The sequence below is a fragment of the Rhinolophus ferrumequinum genome, chromosome X (genome assembly GCF_004115265.2).
Source record: "Rhinolophus ferrumequinum isolate MPI-CBG mRhiFer1 chromosome X, mRhiFer1_v1.p, whole genome shotgun sequence".
Taxonomy (NCBI): domain Eukaryota; kingdom Metazoa; phylum Chordata; class Mammalia; order Chiroptera; family Rhinolophidae; genus Rhinolophus; species Rhinolophus ferrumequinum.
In genome coordinates, this window is record NC_046284.1 from 84,051,177 (window position 1) to 84,078,678 (window position 27,502).

At 40.5% G+C, this 27,502-nt stretch overlaps 1 protein-coding gene across 1 annotated transcript; it reads right to left on the reverse strand.

Annotated features, from left to right (window-relative positions):
- Nucleotides 1-17,799: 17,799 nt before the first annotated feature.
- LOC117028159 (diphosphoinositol polyphosphate phosphohydrolase 3-beta) lies at nucleotides 17,800-27,258 on the reverse strand. Its single transcript, XM_033116425.1, has 2 exons — nucleotides 26,492-27,258; nucleotides 17,800-18,930 (listed from the first exon to the last, which is right to left on the reverse strand). Coding segments are annotated over exons 1-2 (495 nt in total). The 5' UTR covers nucleotides 26,986-27,258; the 3' UTR covers nucleotides 17,800-18,929.
- Between the last annotated feature and the right edge of the window lie 244 nt (nucleotides 27,259-27,502).

A 27,502-nucleotide genomic window follows, 5' to 3' on the forward strand; every position in this document is an offset into this window, starting at 1 on the left:
TGGGGAGGGCTCAACAAAGAAACAATGGCTTACACCGGCTCCTCCATCTGGGAGAACGTTGCCCCTCCAGCCCATATTCTGAAGCTAGATGATTCAATTCCTCCCCATATGTCCCTGGGACATTTCAAGCTGCTGCCCCAGCACTGGAGCTCAGAGCAAATGAGTGTGTGCATGGGCCCTTTAAAAGGAGCACCTGGGAGTGCAGGTGCCCTCTGTCTCACTCAGCCACAATCTTTGCTGGTTTTCACATCCAGAAGTTATGGGACTTTTCTCCCCATCACTGATACCCTGGGCTGGAGAGAGGCTGGGACACCTCGCTCCTCAGGTGGTGGGGGGTCCTCTGCAGCTGAGCTATCCCTCCGGATTTTCAATGGTCATATGTAGCTCTGGGAACAGCCCATTGCATGTCTCTGCCCCTCCTACCAGTCTCGAAGTGGCTTCTTCTGTGTGTCGGTAGTTGTAGGACTTTAATTCAGCTACACTTCAGGTGATTCTCAACAATGGTTGTTCTGTGGTTTAGTTGTAATTGATGTGGTCCTGAAAGAAGGTGAGTACAACATTTACCTACTCTGCCATCTTCACTGGAAATTTCGCTTGCCTTTTGAGTTGTCCTTTGTGTTCCATTTGCTGTGTTCTACCAAGATTTTGTTATAGATTTAACCAAAGTGAGTTGGAAGTTGTTTTTTTTTTAAAGATTTTTTTTTTTTAAATTGGGGAAGGAGAACAGGACTTTATTGGGGAACAATGTGTACTTCCAGGCGTTTTTTTTTTCCAAGTCAAGTTGTCCTTTCAATCTTAGTTGTGGAGGGTGCAGCTCAGCTCCAGGTCCAGTTGCCGTTTCTAGTTGCAGGGGGCACAGCTCACCATCCCTAGCGGGAGTCAAGGAATTGAACTGGCAACCTTGTGGTTGAGAGGATGCGCTCCAACCGACTGAGCTATCTGGGAGCTCAGCGGCAGCTCAGCTCAAGGTGCCATGTTCAATCTTTGCAGGGGGTGCTGCCCACCATCCCTTGTGGGACTCGAGGAGTTGAACCAGCAACTTTGTGGTTGAGAGCCCACTGGCCCATGTGGGAATCGAACCAGCAGTCTTCGGAGTTAGGAGCATGGAGCTCTAACTTCCTGAGCCACCGGGCCAGCCCTGAGTTGGAAGTTTTGATAAGTAATTGGCATTTGGGGATTTGAATATGGGATTGATACCCTCCTTAAAGTAGCCCTGGGTCATTTTTCTTAGCCCAGACCCATCTATTTGTCTTAGAATGAATGATATGTCTCAATACAGAATAAGCTGTGACTGACACTAGACTCAGGGGAATAACTTTCACCCTGTGACCAATTGGCTGTGTATCTCAAACACGCATTTGTCCTTCATTCTATAGCGTTCTCAGGGGAAAGATTATACCCTGTGTGATATATGCAATATATGGATTGGTCATGTGGTCCCTCATATGCAGGAAGAACAGTCACTATTTGAAGAGCAGTTGCTATTTGAAGATTTGAATTGCTGATGTCCATAACTCTAAAGGCAGATGGCTCACTAGGACTCTACAGAAGCTTTTGCTCCTGATGCTATCTATGCTTGTCACTAAGAAAAAAATCTTAATCCTGGGGATAAAATGAGGAGAAAAAACACACCAAAGACATTCCTGTAGTATACCAAGAGCTTAATTCAATCCCAACTTAAGCCCAGTATCCCTAATCCCTAAAAAACAAATATTGCCATGTGGAAGGCCCTTAACCCTGATTATACCAATTTGAGGCTCTCTGCAAAAAGAAATTTATGAGTAAATAGGGTAGGGAGAATGACTCCAAGTATGTATATGTGTGTGTGTGTGTGTGTGTGTGTGTGTGTGTGTGTGTGTATGTATATATATATATATATATATATATATATATATATATATATATATATATATATATATAGAGAGAGAGAGAGAGAGAGAGAGAGAGAGAGAGAGAGAAAACAAAGTTCCAAAATCTGGCCCAATTGGAGACCCAACATTTACTAAATGAATTCATACAAGAGAAAGGTGAAGAGGCACTGATTGGCCATTGTGCTTCCACAACATAGGTATTGAATTGAATTTAACAATTGCTGAAATGCAAAATTGGCAAAACTTCATGGCCTCACTTGATTCCAGGGCTTAAATTGCAGTTATATCTGGGGATCTCACCAAATTTATATATGGTGTGATGCATAATTTTATGTGGCAACCTGGAGAATGTTTGGGGATGAGATTAACATATAAATCAATGAACTTTGAATAAGCAGGCTATCCTCCATAATGTGAGTGGGCCTCATCCAATAAGCTGAATGCCTAATGCCTGAATGGCATAAAGATACCATCTTCTTTGAACAAGAGGGAATTCTTCAGCAAACTGCTCTTGCACTTCATCTGCTTCATCGGCTCCCCTGGTTCTCCAGGCTGCCAGCTCATTCCTCATGATAAATCTACATATATATATATATATATATATATATATATATATATATATATACACCCCCTACTGGTTTTGTTTCTCTGGAGAACCATGACTAACACAGATTTTGATACCAAAATTTGGTTCTAGAATAACATAGTCTCAAGCATGAATCTTCTGAGTTATTTCTGGGGTTTCTGGAAGTGGCTCTCTAGTCTGATTACATTTAAAAACACTAATGGTTCTATTTCCAGGAGTAAAGAGAGCACTGGTAGTCCATGGCACGATCTGACAATAGAGATAAGGAAAATATCAATGTTGGATATTCCTAATAAAACACTTATAAGAAGCAATGAACTAGGTGAATGCGCATACGATACTTTGAAACATTTTTATCAAACTAACAAGTATAGTAATATTGGTTGGCTGCTCCTAATATTGCCAGACAAAGTAAGGAAAGAAAAGAATCAGTTCAAGAGTTCAAATTCCCAGCTCAAGCACCACACGACCTGAAACCTTCTATGTCTGCCCTGAAAGAGACCTTATTTCACGTAGCCACAGGGCTGAGATCACTGAAAAACAAACCCACTGTATTATTCTGTGAGTGGCTGAACTACAACACAAGTTGAACTCCCAGCCTTGCAGGGTGTCTACTGCTAAAATGAGGGCATTGATAGGGAAAGAATGAAATCCTGAAAGTTGGAATGTGGATGTTTCTGAAGACCTTGATGAAGCTGGGGACATTGAGCCCCTAAATTGTGATGAGTTTTCTTTGCTAGTAGAAGGTGTTGCTCCACCTCTTTCTGAGGAGATTAACCCCACATTGCCTAATGAAACTGTAATGGCCTCCCTGGAGGCAGCTGTAATACAAGACATCACTGATTCTCCTCAAGACCCTCCTCCACCACCCCTTTTTGCTTCTAGACCTATAACTAGACTCAAGTCCCTTCAGGCCCCTAAAAGTGAGATACAAAGTATGACTCGTGAGGTAGTGTGCTATACTCCAAAAGAAATACTTGCGTTTTCTATTTTATATAAGCATAAATCAGGGGAATATATGTGGGAATGGAAACTAAGCACGTGGCATAATGGTGGAAGGAACCCAAAGTTAGGTGAGGGCGAATTTATTGTTATGGACTCACTAAGTAGAGATTATGGATTTAATATTGCAACTTAAGGAGGTAGAAAACGCTCAAAAAGTTTATTTGATTTGTTGACTGAGACATGGACCAAAAGGTGTCCCACAATGAGTAAATTAGAAATGCTAAACTGGCTTGGTTTAATGTAGAGGAAGAACTCAAAGACTTAGGGAGATCGGAATGTTAGAGTCATTTAAGACCTACTCAGAGTGTGACATCATCAAAATGGCAGCGTGAGGTGAGCCTCTGGAAATCTCCCCTGGAATTTACAACAAATTGAACAACAATAACTCCACAATGGACTCCCTGCACAGCAGACAGGCAAGACGAAGAATCTCACTACTACATTCACCTAAAGGTGGGCAAATTGCGTGAGCCAGGGAGGAGGGAAGGTAGAAGTGCAGAGACGGAGCCGCGTGGGCATAGGACGCAGACCTAGCTCAGTGCCCCAAGCTCGCTGCATCCCTGAACTACCACATCTGCGGGAGAGGGAAGAACTCGGACTGCTAGGGCTCCGTTTATGGCCCACAGGGCTGAGGGGACAACGTATAACACGGCGGAAACAAAAGCTCATGGCAGAAACCTCGGGGCAAAGACTGAGGGAAGAAGGCTGAAAATGGTGGTTTAAGCCCTAACTGCTGCAGAGAATGGAAGCCTTAGGTACTGAGACTAGCCTTCCCCTCCCTACCCATCCAGAACTCGCACCGCCCCCACCTGCCTGGTGCTGGAAGCCGAACAGTAGCAGTGTCAGACCAAAAGAACAGAATATTTGCAGTTCTGAGAACTGTGGTCCACAGACACAAATTTGTAGCTGAGCTACTTCCGGCAAAGGAGAGGGAGCTATGGAAGCAGCACTGGCTGTGGTGGTGGTCACCACCATTGCTCTGGGCCACCTCTCACAACTCACCAGACCCCTGTCCCCACCTATCTGGGCGGATCCCTGCAGAAGTAAACAGAGCTGCTGAAACACACAGGCTCTGAATCTGGTCAGGAAAAGCTTTGGAACTTCAAAAGATCTCTGCATCCCCACAGGGACATGGCACACTATGACCCAGGCAAACTGTTAACAGAGGAGAAGAACGTCTTCCAGGGAACCCACCATTGTGTGAAAAGCTGGAATAGTGCAGAGAAAACATAACACTACAGTGTGAGAGAGAAAAAAGGCAGCAGTCGTAGAGAAAATAAAACATTCTACCACCACGTACTGGAAAACTAAAGAAAGACATCTTCTTAGCAACCTGTTGCAGAACCCACTCCTATAGATGTCTAGGAAGAGAAATAATAAATCATTAATTGCCATGAATAACCAAGGCAACAAGACAGCTCAGAAAGAAATTGAAAAGTCTCCTGAAAAGGAACTTAAAGATATGGAAATATGTGACATAATGACAGAGAATTCAAGATTGCAGTTCTGAAAAAACTCAACGAGATGCAAGAAACACAGAAAGGCAGTTTAATGAACTCAGAAACACTATCAAAGACCAACATGAACATTTTACCAAAGAGATTGAAATTTTCAAAAAGAACCAAATAGAATTTCTGGAGGTTAAGAGCTCAATAGAAGAAATGAAGAAGGAAATAGCCAACTTAGTAGCACAGTTCAACAGATGGAGGAAAGAATCAGTGACATCGAAGATAGAAACCTAGAAATGACATGGATGGAAGAAGAAAGAGACTTAAGACTTAAAAGAAACGAAAGAAATCTACAAGAACTTTCTGACTCCATCAGAAAGAGCAATATAAGAATAATGGACATATGCGAAGGAGAAGAGAGAGAGAAGGGAACAGAGAGTATATTCAAACAAATAATGGATGAGAATTTCCCAAATTTGTGAGAAGAATTAGATCCTCCAATCCAAGAAGCAAATAGAACACCTAATTACCTCAACCCCAACAGGCCTTCTCCAAGGCATATTGTATTGAAGCTGTCAAAAATCAATGACAAAGAAAGAATCCTCAAGGTAGCCAGAGAAAAGAAGACGGTAAGCTATAAAGGAAAGCCCATTAGGTTATCATCAGATTTTTCAGCAGAAACTCTACAAGCCAGGAGGGAGTGGAAGCAAATATTCAAACGATTGAAAGAGAAATTATGGGGCAAGAATAATACACCCAGCAAAGATATCCTTTAGATATGACGGAGGAAAAAAGACCTTTCCAGACATACGGAATCTGAAGGAATTTTCTAATACACGACCTCACTACGAGAAATACTAAAGGAGGCTATTCAACCACCATCCACAGGGACAATTTGTGCCAACCAAATCATAAAAAAGGGGAGAGTAAAGGCCTGAACCGGAATATGGGAATGGAGAAAGTAAGCGTGCTGAAGAAAATGGAATACTCTACATATCAAACTTTCTTTTACATAAACTTAAGTGGAACCACTCAAAAAAAATTCAGAACTGAAATATATACTGTAATAAAAGAAGAAACAGAAGAAAACATCATTGAATATCACCACACAGAAATAATAGACAACAAGAAAAAGGCAAAGAAACAATGGAGACACAGCCTTACCAGAAAACTAAAGATAGAATGATAGGAAATCCTCACATATCAATAATCACCCTAAATGTAAATGGACTGAACTCACCAATAAAAAGGCACAGAGTAGCAGATTGGATCAAGAAACTAAACCCAACCATGTGATGTCTCCAAGAGACACATCTCAGCTACAAGGACAAGCATAGACTCAAAGTGAAAGGGTGGAAATAAACACTCCGAGCAAATGGTATCCAGAGAAAATCAGATGTAGCCATTATGATATCAGATGAAACAGACATCAGGGTGAAAAAGATAACAAAGACAAAGATGGACATTTCATAATGGTAAAGGGGACTATACAACAAGAAGACATAACAGTCAACAATATTTATGCCCCCAATCAGGGAGCGCCAAAATATACCAAGCAACTACTAACAGAACTAAAGGGAGAAATTGACCAAAACACAATTATACCAGGGGACTTAAATACATCATTGACAGCTATGGATAGATCATCCAAACAGAAAATAAATAATGAAATAGCAGCCCTAAATGACACATTAGATGAAATGGACATAATTGACATTTATAGAGCACTTCATCCTAAAATATCAGACTATACATTTTTTTGTAGTGTACATGGAACATCCTCAAGGATAGACCATATATTGGGACGTAAAATCAGCCTCAGCAAATTTAAGAAGATTGAAATCATACTAAGCATATTCTCTGATCACAAGGCTTTGAAATTGAATATCAACTGCAGAAAGAAAGCAGGAAGAAACACAAATACATGCAGATTAAACAAAATACTTTTAAAGATCGACCGGGTCAAAGAAGAAATTAGAGGAGAGGTCAAAAGATACATAGAAACAAATGACAATGAAAATACATCCTATGAAAATTTTCGGTATGCATCAAAAGCAGTTTTAAGAGGGAAATTTATATGATTACAGGCCTATCTCAAGAAAGAAGAAAAATCCCAAATAAGTAACCTCAAGTTACAACTTAAAGAACTAGAAAAAGAAGAACAAATGAAGCCCAAGGTCAGCAGAAGAAAGGAAATAATAAAAATCAGAACAGAACTAAATGAAATAGAGAACAAAAAGACAATAGAAAAAACTAATGTGACAAAGAGCTGGTTCTTTGAAAAGATTAACAAAATTGACAAACCCTTGGCTAGGCTCACTGAGATAAAAAGAGAGAAGACACTAATTAACAAAATCATAAATGAAAAAAGGGAACTTATCATGGATGCCACAGAAATACAAAGGATCATCTAAGAATACTATGAAGGACTATATGCCACCAAATTCAATAACCTAGAAAAAATGGAGAAGTTTTAGAAATATATAGCCTTCTTAGGCTGAACCGTGAAGAACTGGAAAATCTAAACAGACCGATCGCCAGTAACGAAATTGAATCAGTCATCCAAAACCTTCCCAAAAGCAAAAGTCCTGGACCAGATGGCTTCATTAGTGAATTCTACCAAACCTTCAAAGAGGATCTAATAACAATCCTACTCAAACTCTTCCAAAAAACTGAAGAAGAGCCAGTATTCTCCAACTCATTTTATGAGGCCAACATTACCCTGATACCAAAACCTGGTATGGACAACACAAATAAAGAAATTACCAACCAATACCTCTGAGGAATACAGACGAAAAATCCTAAACAAAATTCTAGCAATTCCAATGCAACAATGCATTAAAAAGATAATTCATCACGACAAAGTGGGGTTTACCCGAGGGGCACAAGGATGGTTCAACACATGCAAATCCATCAATGTGATACATCACATAAACAAAATAAAGGACAAAAATCATATGATTATATGAATTGATGTAGAAAAAGCATTTGACAAGATACAACATCCATTGATGATTAATCCACTTAATAAAATATGTATAGAAGGAAAATACCTAAAATAATAAAGGCCATAATGACAAACCCTCAGCTAATCTCCTAATTAACAGTGAAAAACTGAAGCCCTTTTCTCTACGTTCAGGAACACGACAGGGCTGACCCTATCGCCTCTGCTTTTCAACATAGTGTTGGAAGTCCTTGCCAGAGCAATCAGGCAAGGGAAAGAATTAAAAGGCATCCAATTTAGGAATGAAGAAGTTAAATTGTCACTGTTTGCAGATGACAGGGTACTATATATAGAAAACCCAGAAGACTCCACCAAAAAGCTATTAGAAACAATCAACGAATACAGTAAAGTTGCTGGCTACAAAATCAACATACAAAAGTCCAGTGCATTCGTATATACTAACAATGAAATCTCAGAAAAAAAAAATTTCTTTTGCAATTACAGCGAAAAGAATACAATGCCTAGGAATAAACTTAACCAAGGAAATGAAAGACTTCTATGCTGAAAGCCATAAGACATTTTTAAAAGCAATTGAAGAAGACACAAAGAAGTGGAAAGACATTCCATGCTCATGGAGTGGAAGAATCAACATAGTTAAAATGGCCATATTACCCAAAGCTATATACAGATTTAATGCAATCCCCATCAAAATCCCAATGGCATTTTTTAAAGAAATAGAACAAAATTCATCAGATTTGTTTGGAACCGCAAAAGACCCCGAATAGCCAAAGCAATCTTAGGGAAAAAGAACAATACTGGAGGTATCACTCTCCCTGACTTTAGCTTGTACAACAGGGCTACAATAATCAAAACAGCATGGTATTGGCAGAAAAACAGACACGTAGACCAATGGAATAAAATTCAGATCCCAGAAACAAACCCCCATTAATATGGACAGATAATTTTTGACAAAGAAGTAAAAAACATACAATGGAGCAAAGACAGCCTCTTCAATATATGGTGCTGGCAGAATTGGAAAGCCACGTGCAAAAGAATGAAACTGGACTGCTATCTGTCACCATGTACCAAAATTAATTCAAAATAGATCAAAGACTTAAGCAGAAGATGTGACACAAAACACTGCATAGAAGAAAACATAGGTAATAAACTTATGGTCCTTGGGTTCAAAGAGCATTTCATGAATTTGACTCCAAAGGCAAGAGAAGTAAAAGCTAAAATAAATGAATGGGACTATATCAACCTTAAAAGCTTCTGCACAGCAAAAGAAGCTATCGACAAAATACAGAGGCAACTAATTGAATGGGAGAAATTTTTGCAAACATTACCGGCGATAAAGGGCTAATATCCAAAATATACAAGGAACTCATGCAACTCAATAACAGGAAAACAAACAACCCAATTGAAAAATGGGCAGAGGACCTGAAGAGACATTTCTCCAAAGCGGACATACAAATGGCAAATAGACATATGAAAAAATGCTCGACAGCACTAATCATCAGAGAAATGGAAATAAAAACCACAATGAGATATCACCTCACCCCAGTCAGAATGGCTATGATCAACAAGACAAATAGTAACAAGTGTTGGAGAGGCTGTGGAGAAAAAGGAACCCTCATACACTGTTGGTGGGAATGCAGACTGGTGCAGCCGTTGTGGAAGGCAGTGTGGAGGTTCCTCAAAAAATTATGAATAGAATTACCGTATGACGCAGCAATCCCTCTCCTGGGTATCTACCCAAAAATCTGAAAGTGTTTATCTATAAAGACAAGTGTGCTCCATTGTTCATTGCAGCTTTATTTACGGTGGCCAAGACATGGAAACAACCCAAATGTCCTTTGATAGATGAATGGATAAAGAAGTTGTGGTACATATATACAATGGAATACTATTCAACGGTAAAAAAAGATGATATAGGAACATTTGTGACAACATGGATGGATCTTGAGAGTATAATGATAAGCGAAATAAGTGAGACAGAAAAAGCAGAGAACCATATGATTTCACTGCTGTGTGGTATATAAACCAAAAAGAATAAAAGAAGAAGAGAAACAAATGAGAATCAAAAACTCATAGACACAGACAATAGTTTAGTGGTTACCAGAGGGTAAGGGGGGTGGGGGGTGGGAGATGAGCGTAAGGGGGATCAAATATATGGTGATGCAAGGAGAACTGACTCTGGGTGGTGAACACACAATGGGATTTATAGATGATATAATACAGAATTGTACACGTGAAGTCTATGTAACTTTACTAATAATTGTCACCCCAGTAAACTTTAAGTAGAAAAAAAAAAAACTACTCAGTCACTGTGAGAGAGTCCTGAAGTCATACAATACTGTGACAAATAAATTTGTGAAGAGAACCCCAAAGCTCTGTGATTGCTATTCTCTGTATGTTGGACCTCACAGTAAGAACTGCAGTCACTGAACTGGGAAACCTAAATGCACTGAGAGTAATTGGTTCGGGGGTGTCAGGGGCCAAGTGGTACCACTCATCCTCCAAATACAAGAAGGGTGTGGTTAGTGTAATGGACAGCAGAGTCAAAATTGTAATCAGAATAGTCTGACTCGTGCAGACCTATGGCATTGGCTAGTTGAGCATTGTGTTGCTACCAGTGAAATTGATAAGAAGCCTACTAGATTCTTACTATATTTGTATAAAGCAGAAAAGTTCCAGGTCAAGTGAACAAAAATCTAATCTGAATCATAGAAACAGAAGGTCATGGCCCCTCAATCAATTCCTAGTTTATAATCCCAGAGCCCCTTGAATGAAGGGGAGACTAGGTCCCCTTGAGAAAGGAGCCTGGTACAGAACCAAAAATTCATTCTGTGAATCTTTCTCTCAGCCTTCCCCACAGACCTGCAGCCCTTTACCAGAGTGACTGTGTATTGGTGAGAAGAAAATAATCAGACCTTTCAGGAACTATTGGACACTGGCTCTGAAGTGACACTAATTCCAAGATGTCTCTGTGGCTCACCAGTCAGAGTAGGGACTTATGAATGTCAGGTGATCAATGGAGTTTATCTCAGATCTGTCTCACAGTGGGACCAGGGGACCCCCAAAGCCATCATGTGGTTATATTTCCAGTTCTGGAGTGAATAATTGAAATAGGCATACTTAGTAGTTAGCAGAATCCCCATATTGGTTCTCTGACTTGTGGAGAAAGGGCTATTATGGTGAGACAGTCCAAGTGAAAGCCACTAGAACTGCCTCTACCTAGGAAAATAATAAGCCAAAAGCAATGCTGCATTCCTGGAGGGGTTGCAGAGATTAGTGCCACCATCAAGGACTTGAGGGATGCCGGGGTAGTGATTCCCACAACATCCCTGTTCAATTTGCCTATTTGACCTGTGCAGAAGACATACAGGTGGCTCTTGGAGAATGACCGTTGATTAACATAAGCTTACGCAGCTCCAGTAGCAACTGCTGTACCAGATGTGGTTTCATTGTCTGAGCAAAGTAACTGGTATGTAGCTACTGATCTGGCAAATGTCTTTTTCTCCACACCTGTCAATAAGTTTCTTCAGAAGCAGTTCACTTTCATCTGGAAAGACCAGCAATACACCTTCACTGTCCAACTTCAGGATTATATGAAGTCTTCAGTTCTATGCCATAATTTACTGTATTTTGCTGTGATAATGTGCTCCCTCATATAAAGCACACCTACAGGTTTGGCCCAAACTTTCAGGGGAAAAATATTTTGTTTTAATTTTTTTATTCAAATTTTTATTTGTTTACATTTAGGTACTTTTTTTTGTATTATAAAGAAATTTCAGCATTTATTTTTACACATATCATGGTACAATAAATTTTATGTAACAAATAATTACAAAACACCAAAATAGATACAAAGTACAAGAAATTTTATGTACCAGTAACAAATTTAGGATATTTATGAATCAGAGAAGGCCAAGAACTCTTCGTCATTGCAAGTTCGTCGTAAGTTCAACAAAACCGATTATCGTATTTCAGGGTATTATTTTGCATATGGATATTGTTATTGATTTCTAGAGGTACACTTTTAACTCATAAGCATAAATAAAAGAATTAAACATTTCATAAACATAAATAAAAGAACATTTACACAGATACAGAATTAGTACTATCCGTGTATAATGCGCATCTTTATTTTTCCCTCTCAAATTTGGGCAAAAAAGTGCACGTTATATATGGCAAAACATGATAGTGATCTGGGATTTTGTTTACCTTCCTTTCTCTTCCACAAGATATTATACTGGTACATTATATTGATGACATTGTGCTTATTGGACCTAGAGAGCAAGAAGTAGCAACTATTCTAAGACTTATTGGTAATACATTTATTTGCCAAAGGGTGGGAAATAAATCTGACAAAAATTATAGGGCCTTCTACATTAGTGAGATTTCTAGGTGTCCAGTGGCATTGGGCATGTTGAGATATCTCTTCTAAGGGGAAGGATAAAAAGTTGCATTGGGCACCTCTACAACCAAGAAAGAGGGCAATGCCTTGTGGGCCTCTTGGGATTTTAGAGGAAAAATATTCCTCATTGGGGCGTATTACTGTGGCCCATTTTCTGAATAACCCAAAAAGCTGATAGTTTTGAGTGGGGCACAGGACAAGAGAAGGAGCTGCAATAGAAGACTGATGGGCAAGCGGTTTTGCTACACTTGGGCCATATGATCTAGCAGAAATGGTGCCTAACGTGTCAGTAACAGATAGGGATGTCTGGAGCCTTTGGAAGGCACTTCTAGATAAATCACATCACAGGCGTTTAGAATTGAGAAACAGCTAGCTGTTGGCCTGCTACTGGGCCTTAGACTGACTGCTTAACCATGGGACACGAAGTCACCATGTGAACTGAGCTATCCACCAAACCATAAAGTTGGATGTGCAGGGCAATTTTTTTTTTTTTAATTTATTGGGGTGACAATTGTTAGTGAAATTACATAGGTTTGAGGTGTACAATTCTGTATTACATCATCTAAATCCCATTGTTTGTTCACCACCCACAGTCAGTTCTCCTTCCATCACCATATATTTGATCCCCCTTACCCTCGTCTCCCACCCCCCACCCCCCTTACCCTCTGGTAACCACTAAACTATTGTCTGTACCTATGAGTTTTGTTTTTTTTTTAATTTATTGGGGTGAAAATTGTTAGTGAAATTACATAGATTTCAGGTGTACAATTCTGTATTACATCATCTATAAATCCCATTGTGTGTTCACCACCCAGAGTCAGTTCTTCTTCCATCACCATATATTTGATCCCCCTTACCCTCATCTCCCACCACCCACCGCTTACCCTCTTTGTTGTGTCTCCCAGAGGAAAAAGGAATCCCTACCTTGGAACTAAGACCTTTGTAAATAGTTAAGTAACTAAACTATTGTCTTTGTCTATGAGCTTTTGTTTCTCATTTGTTTGTATTGTTCTTTTGTTGTTTTTGGTTTATATACCACGTATCAGTGAAATCATATGGTTCTCTGCTTTTTCTATCTGACTTATTTCGCTTATCATTATAATCTCAAGATCCATCCATGTTGTCACAAATGGTCCTGTTTCATCTTTTCTTACTGCCGAATAGTATTCCATTGTGTATATATACCACAACTTCTTTATCCATTCATCTATCGAAGGACATTTGGGTTGTTTCCATGTCTTGGCCACCATAAATAAAGCTGCAATGAACATTGGAGCACACTTGTCTTTATGGATAAACTTTTCAGATTTCTTTGGTAGATACCCAGGAGAGGGATTGCTGGGTCATATGGTAATTCTATTCGTAACTTTTTTTGAGGAACCTCCACACTGCCTTCCATAGTGGCTGCACCAGTCTGCATTCCCACCAACAGTGTATGAGGGTTCCTTTTTCTCCATAGCCTCTCCAACACTTGTTACTATTTGTCTTGTTGATGATAGCTATTCTAACTGGGGTGAAGTGATATCTCATTGTGATTTTTATTTGCATTTCTCTGATGATTAGTGCTGTCGAGCATTTTTTCATGTCTATTTGCCATTTGTATGTCCTCTTTGGAGAAATGTCTCTTCAGGTCCTCTGCCCATTTTTCAATTGGGTTGTTTGTTTTTTTGTTGCTGAGTTGCATGAGTTCCTTGTATATTTTGGATATTAGCCCCTTATCAGAGGCACTGTTTGGAAAAATCTTCTCCCATTCAGTTGGTTGCCTCTTTATTTTGTCGATGGTTTCTTTTGCTGTGCAGAAGCTTTTAAGTTTGATATAGTCCCATTCATTTATTTTAGCTTTTACTTCCCTTGCCTTTGGAGTCAAATTCATGAAATGCTCTTTGAACCCAAGGTCCATAAGTTTATTACCTATGTTTTCTTCTATGCAGTTTATTGTTTCAGGTCTTATGTTTAAGTCTTTGATCCATTTTTAATTAATTTTGGTACATGGTGACAGATAGCAATCCAGTTTCATTCTTTTGCACGTGGCTTTCTAATTCTCCCAGCATCATTTATTGAAGAGGCTGTCTTTTTTCCACTGTATGTTTTTTGCTTCTTTTTGGGCAATTCTTCATTATGAAATGAAAGTGGTATATGCATGAGCAGGCACTGAAGGCACAAGTAAGTAACATGAAGAATTGGCCCAAATGTCTATGGTTCCCACTCCTGCCACACTGCCTTCTCTCTCCCAGCCTGCAGCTATGGCCTCATGGTGAGTTCCACACAATCAGTTGACAGAGAAAAAGAAGACTCAGGCCTGGTTTACTGATGGTACTGCATGATGTACAGGCACCACCCAAAAGTGGACAGCTGTATCACTACAGCCCTGATCTGGGACATTCCTGTGGGACAGTGGTGAAGGGAAATCCTCCCCGTGGGCAGAAGTTTGAACAGTATACCTGGCGTTCATTTTTCTGGGAAAGAAAAACAGCTAAATGTGAGATTATAGACCAAATCATGGGATGTGGCCAGAGCTTTGGTTGGATGGTGAAGGGACTTGCAAGAAACATGATTGGAAAATTGGCGACAAGGAAATTTTGGAAAGAAGGATTTGTATAGACCTCACTGAATAGGCAAAAAACATGAAGATGTTTGTCTCGTGTGAATTTTCACCAAAGGGCGACCTCAGCAATGGAGAATTTTAATAATCAAGTGGATAGGATGACCCATTCATTCTATGGATACCAGTCATCCTCTTTCCCCAGCCACTCCTGTCATCACCCTGCGGGCTCATAAATAAAGGTAGCTATGGTGGTAGGAATGGAGGTTTTGTATGGGCTCAGCAACATGGAGTTCCATTTACCAAGGCTAACCTGGCTATTACCACTGCTGAGTGCCCAATCTGGCAACACCAAAGACCAACATTGAGTCCCTTATATGGCACCATTCCCCAGAGCGATCAGTCAGCTAACTCATGGCAGGTTGATTCCATTGGACAGCTTCTATCATGGAAGAGGCAGTGTTTTATTCTTATTGGTGTAGACATTTACTCTGGATACAGATTTGCCTTCTTTGCACACAGTGTTTCTACCAAAGCACCATCCATGGACTTACAGAATGCCTTACCACCATCATGGTATTCTGTATAGCATTTCTTCTGATGAAGGAAGTCACTTCACAGTAAAAGAAGTGCTACAGTGGGCCCACACTGATGCAATTACTTGGTTTACCATGGTCCCCACCATCTTAAAGCAGCTGGCTTGATAGAACTGTGGAATGGACTTTTGAAGACTCGGTTACAATGCCAGCAAGGTGGCGATAACATCTAGGCCTCGGCAAGATTCTCCAGGAGGCTGTATATGCTCTGAATCAGCATCCAATATATGGTTCTGTTTCTCCCATAGCCAGGATTCATAGGGCCAGGAATCAAGGGATGGATGTGGTAGCAGCACTACTCATTATTACCCCTAATGACCAGCTAATACAATTTTTGTATCCTGTTTTCACAACCTTATGCTCTGCTGGTCTAGAGGTCTTAGTTCCAAGGTGGGGATTGCTTTTTCCTCTGGGAGACACAACGAAGATTCCATTGAACTAGAAGTTAAAACTGCAACTTGTCCATTTTGGACTCAACATCTGAACCAAATTTTAGATGGGGTCCATTGTGTATCTTAGGAGTGGCCACAACCGGTGGATTGTATGTATAGAAAAAATTATTAGGTGGGTAAAAGGAAAGTGGAATTGTAGGTAAATGGCTCTTCCATCATGGCCTGGCACACTTGCAATTATCCATGTAGTCTTGAAATGCAGTTAAGCTGAGTCTTGGTTAAATGCCTTATAACCCCCCAGAACATGAGATGATGGAAGGCTGTAAAGAGCTTCTACAAGGCCGTCTCCCACTCACCTCATCACCCCTGGGAAGTTGTCATGAGACAGTTTCTTATTGCCTACCAGTTTCTAATGAGGTATGGGGCTTTCTGTCCTGTGACCCCCAAAATAGTGCTGCAGCATATAAAAGCACTCAGCTGTGGTCTAGGTTTGACTCTTCAGTAATGGAGTATCCCAAAACTCGTGTTTCAGTTGTACAGCCCCTTTTGTTTCTGTGTTGTCTTTTAGGGTATGTGGACAATGACCTGTGGAGCTGGCACCTTTGGCTCATTCTTCTTTGCACTGTGTATATAAGTATTAAACTGTCTAATTCTAGAAGTAGCTCATTGTGTCTTTATTAGTTGATTTACTCAGTTCTTGGCCTTGCCTTGTCTTCTATGTGTGAATTTGTTAGCATATAATCCTGATTGCTATCTATGTGTTTTAACCACAAAATAATATAAATAGCATATTTGTATTTATTCAACAGTTCTTAAACTGAATAAATACCAAGGGCTTACTGTATCTTTCAATCATTTGTATTTAGGAAGCCTTCGGTGAATTATCAAATACAGCTGTGGGACCAGTTCAGCACCTGAGGGAATATCTCATAGTACTGTAAGAAGCTAAGAAGTTAGGAATAATAGCTACTGGAAGATTCTGAAACACGAAAGCATGATTTATAGGCAAAATATTCTTCCAAATAAAGAGAAATTTGAGTGCAGACCACAGTCTTATGGTGTCTCATTTTTCACGTTTTCCAGTAAAAAAACACCTGGTAAAATAACAGCAATGTATTTTACACTGCTTGCTTTTGGGATTGGAGAACACTTAGAGAGCAGGAGTGGAATGGGCAGCTTCAGCTTCACAGCCCTTAACACTTATGAAGGTATTCATCTTCCCTGTAAGGGGCCTCCAATGTTGTTCTCACTTTGTGCTTGCTCCTTCTTGACCCACGAAAAATGTCAGGACAGGCCCCAAATCTGTTGATTTCAGCACAGCTTCACTGACTCTAACCTAGAAGGTTTTAGCCTTTACAGAATCCTAAGCACAGTCCAAAACTGAAGGAATAGCTGCAATCTGTGAAACACAAACTGGTTCACTGCCATCAGGAAGGTTGACTACAAAATGTTGCTGTTTCACCTACCTTCAAATATAACTTTAAAGTTAATGAACGTGCAACTAACAAGTCTGTAGCCACTATTCCCCTAAAAAAACTACTCAAAAATGACATTTTGTGGATTTTTATAAAATTCCATAACTTGCTCCCTGGATACTCCACCCCTTTGATTTTTCACATTGATATGAACTGGACTGTGTCAAAAATCCTGCTCAACAGAACATGACAATCTATCCTCATTTTCTAATAGATAAAAATAAGAATTTAACTATTCTTATTTCAATGAGTCAAATTAAGAGGAAAAAAAAACTCCTAACACTGGTTTGTAGCAAGGGAAGTACTGGCCACTCCAGGGTATGTTGCCCCTCTCTTTTGTGGCATTTGACCTCTTGGGCCAGAAGTGGCACCCCACAGCCACTGTTTTTCTTAACAATCTAAAATTTTCCCTCCTATTCTTTTTTCTCTGTGCCTTATATATTAGCTTTAATAAGAACTCTGATAACTATTTTGATTAACTTTTTATTATGGAAAATGTCAAACATACAAAAGTAGAGAGAAACATACGAGTATAATGAGCCTCATTTAACCATCACCCAGCTTCAACAATTTATCAAGTCAAGGCCCATCTTGTTTCATCAATATCTCCAATGCACTTAACATCCAGACTTCTTATTTTGAAGCAAATTCCAGACATCATTTTAACTGTAAATGTTTGAGAATGTGTGTATCTCTAAAAGATAAGACTCTTGTTTTCAACAGAACCACAATACCATTAACCAAACAAGTATCAAATATCAAGTCAATTTTCAAATTATCTGGATTGTCTCATAAATGTATTTATTTTACAGTTTGGTCAAATCAGGATCCAAAGAAGATCCATATATTACAATTGGTTGACATGTCTCTTAAGTCTCTTCTAACCTCTACGTTCATTCTCCATTTCCTTCCTTTATCCAGGCTATTTATTCATTTACTGAAGAAACCTGGTCATTTGTCCTATAGTTTCCTACAATCTGGATTCTGCTGATATCATCTCTGTGGTATAATGTTTCTCTGTTTCCTGTATTTTCTATAGATTAGGAGTTATATCTAGAGGCACAGTCAGATTTAGGTTCAAAATTCTGGCAAATGTATTTCATAGGTGGTGTAGTGTACTATCATCAGGAGACACATAATGTCTCGGATGACATAGACATATGAGTAAGAAGTTTTGCTATTATCTCACAGCTGCCTTGAAACACTTGTGTGACACCTGATATACAAAAGCTATATGTATGTTAGACAGCATTTTTTGTACTAAAACCAGATTAGAAGGTGAATGCTTTATCAGTCAGTGTCATTACAAAATATTATTTCGACAAAACTTCAGTGATGTCTACCATATTTCAAGTGATGTCGTGTATATATAAAAAGACTAAGGAAACAAGATCCTTGCATTCGAGATCACATAAGCTGGTGGAAAATACAAATACATAATCATAAAAGCACAAAGAAGGCCATAAGTGCCAAATTAGAAGTCTGTACAGATACAGTGGTAGTGCAACAACCTGGAGAATTATCATTGTAATAAACAGGGAAGAAGTGTCCAAAAGCATAGGATGAGCTGAGTTCTTGAAAGTATGAAAGAGCTCATCTGTGCTTCACAATTCATCATTGGGTTCACATACTTGATTCTTTCAAAGTAAATCTGAAAGAAAAAAAGTTCATTAATAGTTTTATTGGTTTATCAATTCTTCTAGTCAACAAATATTTATTGAGGATCTACTATCGTTCATTAACTACTTTGTATTGGAAAAGCCTTCAATGAATTATCCAATGCAGTTCCACTGTGAGGCCAGATAAGAGCCTGAGGGAGTAACAGATTGTCTCAGCTAACATATGAAGCTGAAAAATCAAGAATAAACTAGCAGTAGACATTTCTAACCTATGGATCAATGACAAAAGTATCCAAATTTTAGCCATTGTTCTAGGGTCCGAGGATATGGCCAGGATTCAGGCTGGGTCCTAGTCCTCAAAGAGTTTATAATCGAATAGGGCAACAGTCATTCAGAGAAGACGATTAATACTAGAATGATGCTGAAAATACTTCCTGTTTTTCTTGGTACTTCCACAAAAGGAACCCTGAAAAAGAAAACTCTGGCCAGCTCTTAATATGGTAGTCTCTAAAAATGCATGTTCACCTTCTTTTTCCCGGTAAACTAGTGACAGAGGAACTGATCTTTCTTACAATTGGACTCCACTTAAAGGGAAGTGAGAGGAGCAGCTCCAGCTTCAGGGTCCTTTAAATCATCTGTTTCAGAAGGTCCCTCTAATGTTCCTATTAGTTTACAAGCTGCCTCTTCCTGCTCACACAGATTTACTCTTACAGACACATCCCCCAATATTTATTTGATGTTTCTAAATATAAAAATATTGAAATTTTTACAATTTTCTCAAATGAAACCATACAAAGGAATTCAAAATATGGATAGCCATGCCCCATCCCTTTTAGAGTCACTTCTTTCAACAGTGACCTGATCAAGAGAATATATATAAGTTTTTTAGAAAATATAATACCTGAGGTGTCCAGGGAAATGATGTATCAAGCATATCAATATTGCTTTTACTCCAATATGTCTTCTGAAAGCATTTTAAAAAGATAATAGGTACTTCTACATTTGGGGGGAAAAAACTCAGCCTTTTAAAAAATATGCTCAAAACAAATTTCTACTCATGTCTGGAAATGTTAATTATCTTTGATCAATGAACTGTTTTCTGGGAGGGGTATGAGATGAAAGATTCACCTGAACATTTTTAATGCAATCACCATAAAAATGAGTGGGTGCCATGTAATGACTCTGTAGGCACAAAATCCCAACTGTGTGTTAAACTCTTGGAGGACAAAGGTGATAGACACCATTCCATATGTTACCTGTGTCAACAGTTTTAGCCTGAATTTTTTGGATTTCTCTTTCAAAATGAAAGGTTTTTTTAAAAATTTAAGTATTCTAGACTGAGTTCCAAAAATTTTCCATGTGAATTTGAAAGCTTAACTTACAGTGTGATAATTATAAAATGTTCTGTTGTGATTTAGAAATGAAAACCTTGGGAGTTTTACAAATTGCATAAATTGAAAATATCTGAGCAATCCAAATATTTCTGAATAAAATACAGCAGATACTTACAGGCTAACAACTCTTAAGAGTTGATTAACATCAACTCTGTGCTTTCCACATCTGTTATATACATAATGTAAAAATGAAAACTTAGGACTGTGCATTATTATAAGAATGCCATGTATAAGTTAAACCTCCCATGTATTTGTGGCAGCATTTTAGATGGAGGCAGTTTTATGTAAGAAATAGTATCAAAGCAATAATCCAGTTTCTCTGTTAGTGTATACATACTCTGAAAAATCTCAGGTTGCTGAATGCATCTGTTAGTCGATTTGGACTGTTGCAGTAGGAAAGGTGAACTTGTAGGAATTAGAAAGTTTGTTTAAAAAATGAGATGTCTGGATTCAAGTCAATGTGGCAGAATAGGTAAATGCTGAGTTTGCCTCCTCTCACGACCACATCAAAATTACAATGAAACTACAGAACCATCATTGAGAATCTCCTGAAGTCTAGCTGAACTGGAGTACAACCTCTTAGGTAGCACTAAGAAGCCATCTCAAGACTGGTAGGAGGGGTGGGGATATGGAAAGGGGTGGTCCCACACCCACTTGACAGTTAATTGGGAGGGAGATCTTTGCTATGGAGGTCCCACCGCCCTGAGGAGTGAGAGGTCCCAACCCCACACCAGCCCAGGGTTCCAGTGCCAGAGAGAGAAGTCCCCATAACTTCTGGCTGTGAAAACCAGTGGAGATTGTGGCTGAGTGAGACGAGGGGAGCGGCACTCCCAGGTGCTCCTCTTAAAGGGCCCACGAACAGACTTACTCGCTGATGGACTCACTCGCTCTGAGCTCCAGCACTGGGGTAGCTGCTTGAAAGGTGCCAGGGACATACAGGGAGAAACTGAGTTGTCTGGCTTCAGGACGAGGGCTGGAGGGGTAGCTTTCTCCCAGAAAGAGGTGCTGGCAGAATCCATTGTTTCTTTGTTGAGCCCTCCCCACTGCTGGCGTGCAGACACAGGCGCCACCATACGTGAGTCTCCATCAAGTGGCTAACACCATTCGTTTTCCCCACCCTGGTGATTCCCTGAGATGCCACCCCACACAACTTTCCCAACCAAGCCACTTCCAGTGTCTTTTCCATACAAATGGCCTGTCTTGGCTCATGCTGCAGACTTTCCTAAAATCTCTCAGGTTCACAAAAGCCAGACAGGCAGCATCTGGCTTCAGCATGTTTTGTACCTCTTTCTGAGCAGCCTAAAATCCGGCACTAGCATAGCTGGCCTTGGATCCAGGCTTGGCCTCTCAAGGCACCTCCAAGCCCACTGCAGGTAGTGGCCTTCTGAGGATTGTTTTGTGGCTCATGCCAGGTGGCCAAGGGCAGGGCACAGGCTGCTGCTGAATTTGGCCTGCCTTATGGCAGGGTGCCTCTCAGGAGGGCCTGGGGCTGGTATGCTTGGTGGCTAGCTTTGGACACAGTGGGAGAATCACATGACTGCCTCCTAGGACAACACACCCAAAGGGCAAGCTGGACAGGCACCAGAATCCCAGTAAAGCAAATCCTGCTCTATAGGGCCAGCCCCTACATAAAAACTCCACCACTGTAGTCACAGCCAGCCCTCACAACCAATCAGCCCAAAGGTCAATCCCCCCCACTGACATGGAAACAGCAACCAAAGCTCAATTACAATAGGAGGGCACACACAATCCACACAAGGGACACAGCTGGAACATTCAGCTCTGGTGACCAGGGAGACTGTACAACTGGGCCTCAAAGCACACTTACTACAAAACATCACTTTAGTAAGACCGGGAGGCATAACAGCCCTACCTAATACAGAGAAACAAACACAGGGAGGCAGACAAAATGGAGAGACAAAGAAATATGTCCAAAATGAAAGAACAGAACAAAGATCTAGAAAAGGAACTAAACACAATGGAGACAAGCAATCTATCAGACGCAGAGTTCCAAACACTGGTTACAAAGATACTCAATGATTTCAGGGAGAACTTCAACAGAGATAGGAAAGATGAAAATGGAGACAGAAAATATAAAAAATAACCAGTCAAAAATGAAGACTACAATAACAGAAATGAAGAATACATTATAGGGAATCAGAGTAGATTAGATGAAGCAGATGATCGAATCAGCAATTTAGAGAATAAGGTAGCAGAAAACACCTAATCAGAACAGCAAAAAGAATCCAAAAACATGAGGAGAGTTTAAGGGGACTCTGGGACAACACCAAGTGTACCAATATTTGCATCATAGGGGTACTAGAAGGAGACGAGAGAAAGCAAGCAATTGAAAACCCATTTGAAGAAATAATGAGAGAAAATTTCCCTAACCTGGCGAAGGAAATAGACAGACAAGCCCAAGAATCACAGAGAGTCCCAAACAAGATGAACCCAAAGAGGCCAAACCAAGACACATCATAATTAAAACACCAAAGGTTAAAGACAAAGAAATAATCTTAAATGCAGCAAGAAACAAGCAGTTAGTTACACACAAGGGAGCTCCCATAATACTGTCAGCTGATTTCTCAACAGAAACTTTGTAGGCCAGATTGGAATGGCAGGAAATATTCAAAGTGCTGAAAAGGACCTACAACCACGATTACTCTACCCAACAAAGCTATCATTTAGAAGAATCTAAGGACAGATAAAGAGCTTCCCAGATAAGAAAACGCAAAAGCAGTTCATCACCACGAAACCAGTATTACAAGAAATCTTACAGGAACTTAAGACAAAAAAAAAACAAAATCAAAATATAATAAAACGGCAATAGGTACATATCTATCAACAATTAGTTTCAATGTAAATGGATTAATCCTCCAATCAAAAGATAGGGTGGCTGAATGGATAAGAAAACAATACCCTACGTAGGCTGCCTACAAGAGATTCACTTCAGATCGCAAGGCACACACAGAATGAAAATAAAGTGATGGAAAAAGATACTTCATGAAAATGGAAATGAAAATAAAAAGCTGGGGTACTAATATTTATACCAGACAAAATAGGCTTTAAAACAAAGACTATACCAAGAGACAAAGAAGGACCTAGTAATCCCACTTTTGGGTATTTATCCAAAGAATGCCAAAACACTACTTCAAGGGGATGTGTGTATCCATATGTTCATTGAAGCATTGTTTACAATCACAAAGATGTGGAAGCAGTCTGGGTGTGCATCGATAGATGAATGGATAAAGAGGAGGTGATACATGTATATAGTGGAATATTGCTCGGCCATGGAAGGGAATGGGTTCTTGACATCTGCAAAAGAATGGATGGACCTGGAGGGCATTGTGCTGAGTAAAGTATGTCAGACAGAGAAAGACAGATGTAATATGATTTCGCTTACATGTGGAATCTAAAGAACAAAATGAACAAACAAAACTGAAACAAACTCATAGATACAGAGAATGTTTTGATGGCTGCCAGATGGGAGGGTGGTTGTGGGTGGGTGAAAAGGGGAAGGCATTAACAAGTACAAATTGGTTGTTACAAAATTGTCATGAGGATTTAAATTAAAGGGGGAATACAGTCAATGATATGGTAATAACTATGTATAGTGCCAGGTGGGTACTAGACTAGTCAAGGGGATCACTTCTTAAATTATATAAACGTCTAGCCACTATGCTGTACACCTTAAATTAATACAAAATACCATTAAATGTCCACCGTAACTAAAAAATTTAAAAAGAGGGAGAGGGGAAGAGGAACTAAGAGGTTCAAATTTCCAGGTATAAAACAAATAAGTCATGGGGAGGTAATGTACAGCATAGGGAATATAGTCAATAATACTGTGATAGCATGGTACAATGTCAGATGGTTGCTGGACTTATGGTGATCACTTCTTTAGGTACATAAATGTTGAATATGTATTGTGTACACCTGAATCTAATATAATATTGTACGTTAGCTATATTTTAATTAAAATCTTTTCAAAAATGTCTTTCTGTATTGATTTTTCAAAAAATTTTGATAATTCTTCATAACTTAGAATATGAAATTATATAATTGACTTTTTAATTATATAAATGACATTAATTATATAAATGACATTTTCTACTCCACTCACTTCATTGACAACATTTAATTTTTGTTAACAACAATATGTATTTTATTTAGACATATTTATGTATGTCAAAAATCTTATTTTAAAAACAGTGGCACCAAACTTAAACAAAAATAAAAATATTCAAATCTCCTTTCTCCATTCCCCTTTGCTGGTCATTTGAGACCTATGTAACTTTACTAACCACTGTCACCCCAATAAACTTTAATTAAAAAAAAATTCAAATCTACCAGGGATTATGCTCTTTTTAAAAGGTTAATTTGTAGAATAACCAAGTAAATTACAGTCAGTATGCACTTATATTTATTATTGGTGCGTAGAATAGTTTTAAGATTTAAGTGTTACATGTAGAAAGATATCCCTCACCCATTGTCTCTTCACAAAGTTGGCTTTTCCTCACACTCCCTGAGAGAAGATGACCAGTACCAAGAGGAATCTAGACTTTCAAAATTTCTTAATACAGAGTGTACAACAGTGTCCTCCCAAAAGTTATCTGAGTGACACCAAATACTTATCAATACTGATATAAAATATATATTCTAGGTTGCCCTTATAATTATGAATGGTATTCCCCTCCACCCCAATACTCATGTCACAAGGTGGAGGTTTTACCTCCACCTACTTTCGGACATGGCTGGGTGGAACAGAGGAAGTTCCACAAGAGAGACTTAAGTATTTTAGATGAGATTCCTCATTACGAGCAAGTATCAAGGCAAATGAAAGAGTTTTTCATTTGGTATCCCCAAAAAGATTGTCCTGTGAGACAAACTGTATATCCTCAATCCTTAAGAGAGATTGTTTAGGTGTCCTAATACGTAGAAAGTCTTTAACAGTTGAATATCAAGAAAGGAACCTCACTCAGTTGGGTTGTAATCACCATAGAGATCCCATTCCTGTGGCAACTGGCAGTCAGGAAGTTTAAATGGAATGTCACTAAATTCAAATATGCGGAATAACTTCCTTTCAAAAACTAGTTTATATTGAGAGAACCATGGTAGTTCTAGGGGCCTGAGAAAGGGGCAATGAGAGCTGCAAGTTCAGCATGCTACATCATACTCTATGAATACAGTTTTCATGATAAGATATATATGGCTAACAAACCTTCCTCAGAAATACCTACTTTAAAAGTAATATTTTGATAAACTACATTTGGGTTATATGGGGAATGGCCATTTCAAGTGGGCAGTGAAAAATTACCAATTGTGAACAATTTTTGAAAATAAAACTATTTACATATGAATAAAGAAATTTCTGGAAAGGGTAAATTAGATCACATTTCTGAAGATAAAATTATGGTCCAGTGCGGCCAGAGCACAAGATGTCAAATTTCTTCGGTCAGGGGGTTGGGGGGTGGGGGATGAGGGTGAGGGGGATCAAATGTACGGTGATGGAAGGGGAGCTGACTCTGGGTGGTGAACACACAGTGTGATTTATGGATGATGTGATTCAGAATTGCACAACTGAAATCTATGTAATTCTACTAACAATTGTCACCCCAATAAATTAAAAAAAAAAAAAAAAAAAAAAAAAAAATTTCTTCGGTCATTTTTTAAAATTGAAAACTGATCGTTTAAACCAACTCCCATCACCGAAGAGATTGCTGACAAGGGCTAACGCCGTGAATGAGAAAACAACTTAAGAAACAAAATTAATGAAAGATGCCACACAACCAAGGTGATCAGATTTTAAAGGCCTTCACTACAAAACAAACCACAAAACTGGTACCAAAAATGCGCACACAAGCGCGCGCTCACACACACACACACACACACACACACACGGGTTCGGAGAGCAGTTAAGACACCTTCAAAGAAAAACCCAAGTGGCTCAGGCTTTCCCAACTGTGTCAAACAGCGCTACCAAGAAGCGGTTTTCAAAAGCATCTGAAAAACGTGCAAATTGTCCGAAAACACTGCCTCGCAACTGAGGCAGTTTGCAAGCGTGATTCAGGGGTCTGCCATGGAAACAAAAGGAGCCTCCCTCCCCCGGGGAGCCCGCACATGTCACCAGAGGTGCGCGGGCACTAGGTGTTGTAGGGCAGGCGGAAAGCAGAGAGGTCTGTGCAGGAGCGGTACATACTAGGGGTCGCTCCCCGGCACGGACAGGGCCACGGAGTTTCCACCGGTGGCGGAACCGTCCAGCTTTAGTTTCTCCAGGTATTCGGCATGCACGGGCTTGTGGCACTGGAGGACCTTGATCGCATCTTCGACTTTGAACCACTCTCGCTTCCTCCCAATGCTCACCGAATCTTCCCAATCCTCTAGAATCTCAGTGACAGTCAGGACATACACGTACGTTCTGTGCTTGCGATCTTGGTTCTGCTCGAAGACGCCCAGGAGCCGGCCTAACTTCCCTTTGACTCCCGCCTCCTCGAACACCTCTCGGACCGCCGCGCTGCCCGGCTCCTCCTCGGGCTCCAAGCCCCCGCCCGGCACGATCCAGCGGTCCGGGTACCGGCTGCTACTCACTAACAGCACCTCGTCCTCCCGCTCGCTCCGGAAGCACAGGCACGCCGCCCGCTTCTTGAAGCCCTCGGGGTCGTAGGTCCGCGTCTGGTTGGGCTTGCACTTCATCCTTCAGGCCGCCTGCTCCCACGCTCGCTTCTGCTCGGGTCGCCGCCGCAGCCGCCGGCCGAGGTGCTGCGGACAGAAAGGGCTACGGCGAGGGGCAGGGAAACAGAAGCGAGCGCCTCAGCCCGGGAGCCCGGCACCTAAAAGAAGCTGGGGCGGGGGCGGGGCGGGGGCGGGGGCGGCCGGCGAGGACGTCAGTCAGTCCGCCCCTCCGCGGCGGGGGTCGCCAGTGCAGACGCCTGAGTGGAGGAGGTGGAGGCACTGCCGCCGCCGCCGCCGCCGCTGCCGCCGCCCGGGACTGCTGATCTACACGCAGTCCACCCGCGGCTCTCGCGCGCGTCGCCTTCTCAGCCGCCCCGGCAGGGGAGAGGGAGGTGAGGCGCCATCGCGTGCGCGTTCGCGTTCCCTTTCCACGTGCGCGTTCCCGTTGGAGGGCGAGGGGCGGGGGCGGGTGTCGGGGTCTCGCGGCTCCTGCGGCGCGGGCGCCTGGGGCCCACCGCGCAGGCGCCCGGCAGCTCTC

Coding starts and splice junctions, on each gene's coding strand:
- LOC117028159 (XM_033116425.1), bottom strand. CDS start 26,985: ATGAAGTGCAAGCCCAACCAGACGCGGACCTACGACCCCGAGGGCTTC.